Source organism: Kogia breviceps, chromosome 4 (genome assembly GCF_026419965.1).
Source record: "Kogia breviceps isolate mKogBre1 chromosome 4, mKogBre1 haplotype 1, whole genome shotgun sequence".
Lineage (NCBI taxonomy): Eukaryota > Metazoa > Chordata > Mammalia > Artiodactyla > Physeteridae > Kogia > Kogia breviceps.
In genome coordinates this window covers 170,679,173-170,686,904 of record NC_081313.1, presented here as the reverse complement: position 1 = coordinate 170,686,904, position 7,732 = coordinate 170,679,173, and the positions used below count along the sequence as shown (strand labels likewise).

At 59.5% G+C, this 7,732-nt stretch overlaps 1 protein-coding gene across 1 annotated transcript; it reads left to right on the top strand.

Annotated features, from left to right (window-relative positions):
* The first annotated feature begins 5,418 nt into the window (after positions 1-5,418).
* On the top strand, positions 5,419-7,226 carry JUND (JunD proto-oncogene, AP-1 transcription factor subunit). The gene has a single exon (XM_059062516.2). It carries the CDS (start codon positions 5,516-5,518, stop codon positions 6,551-6,553), a length of 1,038 nt encoding a protein of 345 aa, XP_058918499.1. The 5' UTR covers positions 5,419-5,515; the 3' UTR covers positions 6,554-7,226.
* Positions 7,227-7,732: the final 506 nt, after the last annotated feature.

The window sequence follows — 7,732 nt, the reverse complement described above, 5'->3', positions numbered from 1 at the left end:
CCAGGGTCTTGAGGCAGAAATGGGAGCTTCCACTTAACCAAACTGAAGCCTCCTCAGAGAGGCCCCTGGGGTCCCACCACCAAGAGGCCTCTGCCTGCCACTGCAGCGTCCACCTGTCCCCTCAAACAGGTCGGTACCTCTCAGGGCCTTGGGAGGATTCCGGCTGTTGCAGGCAAACCCCACGTCATAGGTGCTCACCACCAAGGCTGGGCACATTTTTGAGCTCCTACTGCATGCTGGGGTCCTCCCCTTGGGGACAGGAATGCTGGGTGGGTCCCTGTGGCCCCTCCTGCCCTGTGGACGCACATGCCCCACTCTTGTTGGTTTGGGGCTTCCCTGCTTTTAATGCTTTCTGGATACTGGAACATTCGGGGTCCAGGACTGGCCCAGAGTGTCCCTGAGGAGTGAATGCCTGAGTTTTGCTCTCATTTCATCGTTTTTCGGTTTCTTTCTATTTATGGCAAGAGAAACTCGTTTTCCATTCCTGGTGGTGACTCGAAGCTACCCTCTTGAAATGTATTTACTGAAGTAGAAACAGAAAAGGGGTCGACTTAAAGGAAAAAATTGTGACACTGACCTAAAGCGGGCTTCTAATGTTATGGTGGTGGTTTCCCATCCTGGGTGAGAGTCTGGTCAGCTCAGAGGTGATGGGGGATGGCCCCAAACCCTCCCCCAGCACACAGGCCTGGGCATACAGCAGGTGTTCAATAGAGGGTGGTAGAATGGATGAATGATGGTGCTTGTACTTGACCAAAAGCAAAAAACAAAAACAAATCAACCTCTGAAGCTGGTCTCGTGAAATCGAGCTCACCACCCTCTGACCCCCAAATCTGGTTCCCCAACGTCGGCCTGTGAAAAGGCCTAACCTGGGTCTGGGTATACAGCAAGTGTACATAAAATGTGCACTGGATGAGTGCAGGAGTTCCGCCTGTCCTGGGGGGTGGAGGTCAGGGTAGCATAATAAGTTATTTTGTCCCATAGCCCTTCTGGACTCATTCAATCAATCAACAAGTATTGGACCTAGTGACTCTTCTGAGCCTGCGGGAGCCTCGGGACACCACAACCTAGGGAAAGAGTCAACAGGGGCACCGGTCATAAAGCAGGCTCTGCCCTGTGTCCATCTGGTGCTGAAGGGGACTGCCGGCGCATCAGCTTCCCCGTCTGTAAAATGGTCTCGTGAGACTGGAAAGAGCCAGAGGGCAGGGGCTGAGTCCTCTCCCAGCGGCCTGACGAACACCTGCACTGGAAGAGGGAGGAGGGCGGTTCCTGCTCCAGGCGAGGGCGGAGGCGGGACAGGAGGGGAGGGGCCGCTGCCTGTGCCAGTAACCCGATCCTCAGGAATGCGCCGGGGCCAGAAGCGCCCCCAGCCCGAGCCCGGCGCCCTTCCCCCGGCCCACCCGCGGGGTTCTGCCACCCGGGGACGGTCTCCGCAAGTTCCACCCCCACCAGCCCTTGGGTCCTAAGCGCCGGGGGACTGTCCGCAGAAGCCCCATCCAGCCCCGCGGTGTTCTGAGCACTCCGGAACCATCCTTGGCAAGAGCCTCTGCCCCAGGACCCCTCCGCTTCACTCTTTTTCTTTGGTTTCTTTGGGGCTTTCCGTTTTATTAAATAGATTTTAGGTCTCTGGAGCTTCAAATAAAGACTAAAGATTAAATCGAATTGCAGGTTGCTTTAAACAAGAAAGCAAATCTTTTCGCGCTGGGGAGAGGGCAGAGCTGCGGAGATTTGAACGCCGGCGAGGGGGCGTTACGTTCAGCCTCCATTTGGAAGGCTGGGGTGGGAATAGGGCTGAGGCCTTGGCTGTGTGACCCAGGGCAGGTCGCGCGCCCTCTCTGGACGCTGCTCTGCTCTGGGAAGTGGGATAATGTCCCAAGACTTAAGAAGCTGCAGGGAGAGTAAAGGCGAAAATGAAGAGTCCCGACCTATCCCCGTTACCCTCTGGTCCCTCAATCCTATCCGCCACTTCTGCTGCCCTTGAGACAAATACCACCTACGTTTCAGGGGAGGTACCTCCACTGCCCCCCTTGCCTTCCTTCTCTGGCTCTGGCTCCCCTTGGCTCAGTGAATCCAGCCCCTTGACTCTCTACCCTCCATCGGTGTGGCCAGCAGGTTCTACCCCTGGGCCTTTGCACTTTTTGTTCTCACTGGAACACTGTCCTCAAATGAATTATCTCATGATTTGCTCCAGCTCCTCCTGTATTCAACATCACCTCCTGGGGTGACCCTCCCAGAGTACCCAACTCTAAAACACTACTCCCTTCTTCCTCCATGAAGGAGGTACCATTTATTTTCCTTGAAGCTGTGCTTGTCAGGTTCCTCCCTCACGCTGTGTGTCTGAGAGGTTGCCGGTGTTTGTGTCACCCATGTGAGTCCCCATCGCTAGGCTCACAGTAGGTGCTCAATCATTGTATGTGGAATGAATGAATGAATGGGAGTTTTCCCTAGTTCATTGCATGGGACTGTTAATGGATTTCAGGCCCCCCTTGACCTGCCTGAGAGGCCCCCAGTCTGGGAGGACTAAAGCTGGACACAGCTGCCTCCCAGCTCTATGGGGTCAGTGCTGGTCCAAATGGAGGAGCAGGACTGGAGTGTCCCAGAGGGAGGAATGAGAGGATGGGGAAGGGCACTGGGTCACAGGGAACAGCAACGGCACAGCAGAGGAACCTGAGGGGGGTAGATATTGGAGAGTAGGGATGGCAGAGGCTGCCAAGGGCAGCTCCCCACACTTAGAGGCCAAGACAGGTCTTCCCCACCTAGCTCCAAGGACACTCCTGGGGCAGAGAGAATCAGAAACACAGAGTGGACAGGGCTTAGTCAGATGGAAGGGTTTAGGGGAGTCTCTGGAGGCATGGTTAAGGAAGACTTCTTGGAGGAGGGAATACGGGAGGTGGGTTTTGAAGGATGAGTAGGAGTTTGCCAGGAGGCTAAGGAAGGGCACTCCAGGCTGAGGGTACTCCAAAGAACTAAAGTTAAGTTTGGCCAAATGATAATAAAGTAAAACAATTATAGAGAACATTTACTGAGCCCTTACTATTTGTCCAAATACTTCCAATAAAAGTCTAAAACAATACTCCTTGAAGTAGGTGGATTATTTGCTCCATTTTCATAAGCAGTAAACACACTCAGAGAGGTCACATACCTTGGCCTTCCTGTGCCTCCATTTCCCAAAGCCAGTCTGTTGGGTGACTGCTCAGCTCAAGCTGGCCCTGCCCACAGCTTACCAGACCATCCCTACCTATCAAAGTCAAGGCCCAAGGTCATGGTGGAGCCTCCCTAGGCCACCCACTCACCCTCCTGCCTTGGGGAGAACCATGATCCCATCTCCTTCAGTCTAGCCCCACTGCACAGGCCCAGAGAAGGGTCCTAGGGCAGGGCTGGTTACAGGGTGGGGGCTGCATCCACTCCATTTAGGAGTCCCTTTGCCCAGGCTGGTACCCAAGAGGACAGGTCTGGAGGGCACAGAGACCCACATTCATGGAAACACAGACACATACACACACACACACACACACACACACACACACACACACACACGGGTACATAGATCCATATGCACAGGATCCACACGGGCACAGACACCCACTCCCATGTGTGAATACATCTGGGTACACTGACCCACGCATGAACGCACACAGGCACATGTGGGCACAAACAGACATTTGTGTGTATGTAGACACAAACCCATACCCCCAAAGCTCTGCAAGCCAGGCCAGGCTTCTTGCTCGTGATGACAACCTCCCTCATGGCCTTCTTGCTCCACAGCCCAGTTAGGGGCAAGGCCAGGTGAGGAAGGGAAATAGAAGAACGGGTGCTCACGTCCATAGGCCAGTCAGACAAACTGAGGCCAGAAACTGCCACAGCAACCCCACCAGCCAGTGTTCTCCTTTAACACTGGCTATTGGATGCTAGGCCCCATGCAGGAAGCTGGGGAACCAGCAGGCTCAAGATAGACAAAGTCCCTGCCCTCCTGGGACTTATGGTCCATCCCATCATTCTGGATGGTTCTGAGAATATAACGGAAACCAGGTGAGTGGGAAGGGCCTCTTTGAGGACAAGTGTAAGCATGGTGGGGGGAGGAAGGGAGCACCAGGCTGAGAGCATGGCACCTATCAATGAGGCAGCAATGAGTTGGGAAGACAAAGCTCAGAGAGGTTGAGGGTGAAAGGTTAGAGGGGGTCACCCGAAGGAGCAAAGGAGCGTATGGGGCCGCCACCAACTGCTTATGGATTGGGCACCATCCTGAGTGTGGTGAGAGCCATGGAGGGGTTCTGTGCAGGGGCTGTAGGTCAGATCCAAATGTCCCGAGGATCTCTTGGGAGTGTGGGGAAGGGCCCCTCTCACCTCCCTCATTTCCCATCGCCAGCCAGCCTTTATGGAGGCCCATTAAGCCTGACCTGACAGTCATGATAATAGTAATAAACAGGTAATAATTACCAGCTTGGATTCCTGCCTTAACAACCCAGTCCAGGAGTCACCGGGGTACCCACAGGAGGCCCTGGCAGACGCAGAGATAAAACGTAGGCAGCTGCCCAGGGGCACGGACGCCCGGGTTCTACCAGATGGATAAGAGCTCAAGCCTGGTCACAGGTCTGGCCCCGAGGGCAGGTCACTCCACATCGCAGAGCCTTAATTTCCCGTCTGTAAAGTCAGGAAGTCGGACTCCCGCGCTTTAGACCCCACCCAGAAGAGTAGCAGGATCAAAGCATTTCCAGCAACTTCTGGCTGAAACCTCCTCTCCCCTCCTCCGTCTTCCTGGGGCAAACACACCACGGGGGGACTGGGGTGGCGGTGGCGGTGACGTGGAGACAGACCTGGCCCACGCCCCCGGCGAGCCACCCGGCACAGCTCCCTCAGGCCCGCACAAAGCCTAGATAAAGGTGCGCTAAGGAAGGCACAGTCGGCACAGTGGAGCCGGAGGCGACAGGGAGTTATTTATCCATCCGGAGCCCCATCCCCCTCCTGTCTCCGGAGGTCGGCACCGCCCCCGCCCGGCCTGGGCCCCACGCGCGGACGCGGGGCGGGGCCGGGCCTCGGGGCGGGCGGGCGCCGGGTGGCCGGGCCCATCACGCCACCCGGAACGTGCCTTGGCGGGAGGCGGCACTGGGGGCATTGGTCGTACACAGCACTCCTGGGGCGGAGTGACCGGGCCGGGCGCGCTGCTCGCCCCCATGACGTCAACCCATAAGGCAACGCGCTGTTGTGCCGTTTACCGCGCGTCACCCGGACAACGGCGGTCGGTGGGGGTTGAGGGGGGAGTCAGTGACTTGGCCCCGCCCCTCCATGCAAATGAGCGACGTCACTCGTGCCCAATGGCGAGCAGGGACAGTGAGCTCATCGCGCCCGGCCGAGGCTATAAGGGGGCGCGCGGGACGCGCGGCTCAGGAGCCGCCGCCAGCGGAGGGCCGGGCGCAGCGGCCGCGGCGGGACCAGGGCCGAGCGGACGGGGGGGCGCGGGCCCCCCGGGCGGCCGCGGCCACTCCTCCCCCCCGGGCCGGCGCGGCGGGGGAGGCGGAGGATGGAAACACCCTTCTACGGCGATGAGGCGCTGAGCGGCCTGGGCGGCGGCGGCAGTGGTAGTGACGGCAGTTTCGCGTCCCCGGGTCGTCTGTTTACCGGGGCGCCCCCGACGGCGGCGGCCGGCAGCATGATGAAGAAGGACGCGCTGACGCTGAGCTTGAGCGAGCAGGTGGCGGCAGCGCTCAAGCCCGCGGCCGCGCCGCCCCCGGCCCCCCTGCGCACCGACGGCGCCCCTGGCGCGGCGCCCCAAGACGGTCTGCTTGCCTCGCCCGACCTGGGGCTGCTCAAGCTCGCTTCGCCTGAGCTCGAGCGCCTTATCATCCAGTCCAACGGGCTGGTTACCACCACGCCGACAAGCACGCAGTTCCTCTACCCCAAGGTGGCGGCCAGCGAGGAGCAGGAGTTCGCCGAGGGCTTCGTCAAGGCCCTAGAGGACTTACACAAGCAAAACCAGCTGGGCGCGGGCGCGGCCTCCTCTGCCGCCGCCGCCGGGGGACCCTCTGGCATGGCTGCGGGCGCCGCGCCTCCCAGCGAGCTGGCCCCGGCAGCGGCCACGCCCGAGGCGCCCGTCTACGCGAACCTGAGCAGCTACGCGGGCGGTACTGGGGGTGCGGGGGGTGCTGCGACGGTCGCCTTCGCCGCGGAGCCCGTGCCCTTCCCGCCGCCGCCACCCCCAGGCGCGCTGGGGCCTCCGCGCCTGGCCGCGCTCAAGGATGAGCCGCAGACGGTGCCCGACGTGCCGAGCTTCGGCGAGAGCCCGCCGCTGTCGCCCATCGACATGGACACGCAGGAGCGCATTAAGGCGGAGCGCAAGCGGCTGCGCAACCGCATCGCTGCCTCTAAGTGCCGCAAGCGCAAGCTGGAGCGCATCTCGCGCCTCGAGGAGAAAGTGAAGACGCTCAAGAGTCAGAACACGGAGCTGGCGTCCACGGCGAGCCTGCTGCGCGAGCAGGTGGCGCAGCTCAAGCAGAAGGTCCTCAGCCACGTCAACAGCGGCTGCCAGCTGCTGCCCCAGCACCAGGTGCCCGCGTACTGAGCTCTCGCGCGGGGCGCATGCGCGGCCTCCTCCCAGAGAGGCGGGCTCGCGTGGTTGGGGGGGCGTGGGCGCCCCGGACTCGCAGAGGGCGAGGCCCCGGGATACCCCCCCCTTGAGGGTGCCAGGAGTCGGAGAGGGCGCCTCAGACTCGACAAGCTGGACCCCCTGCTGCCGGGGGGCGAGCGCATGACCCCCACCTCCCCCGCCCTCGCGCTGCCTCTGTCCCGGGCGCGCGGCCACCCAGTGTTGCACAAACCCGCGCGTCCTGGCCGCCCCTTTGTACACACCGCCGCCGAAGGAGGTTCCGAGGGGGCGCAGCCTCAAGCCCTGCGTTTTCTCTTTTACTTTTTTTTTTTTTTTGACTTTGGAAGAGAGAAGAACAGAGTGTTCGATTCTGCCCTATTTATGTTTCTACTCGGGAACAAACGTTGGTTGTGTGTGTGTGTGTTTTCTTGTGTGGGTTTTTTAAAGAAATGGGAAGAAGAAAAAAAAAAACTCCCTCCTTCCCTTTCCTCGCTCTCGCTTCCCTTCCCCTTCCATCCCTCCGACGCCCCATCCTCCCGCCCTTTTTCTTCTGTTTGTTTTTTTGTTTCGTTTTGCTACGAGTCCACATTCCTGTTTGTAATCCTTGGTTCGCCCGGTGTTCTGTTTTCAGTAAAGTCTCGTTACGCCAGCTCGGCTCTTCGCCTCCTTCTTCTCCTGACGGGGTGGGCGGGGCCTGGCTCGGTCCCCGACCCCTCCTGCCTCCTTCGCCTCCTCCCTCCGCCCCTGCTCAGAGGAGGAGGGAGTCGGCGTCCGGGAAGAACCTGCACATCTGGCGCTCAGCGAGCGCCATCTAGGAGCGCCTGGGCGCGGGGCCGACTCCTGTCCGGGTTGGGCGGGGGACATTGGGGTTTCCAACCTGAGTTTGGAACTAGCCAGCCCGCGGGTGTCCCCTTTGTCTCCCCTTTGCGGAGAAGGGACTTCGGGAGGGAAGGGGGACAACTTAAGCCCGAGGCAGGGAGGAAAAGGCAGAAACTTTAACTTTCCGGGCTTCTGTTTGCCTGTCTGTAAAATAGGCAGAGCAATGGTAAACTTGTCCCATAAAGTTGTGAGGATTAAGACAGTTCGTTTACAGAGTAGTTCTTGGCTTACAGGTGGTGCTCAATGTAAGCTTGTATTGTCGTTTGTCGGATGGGG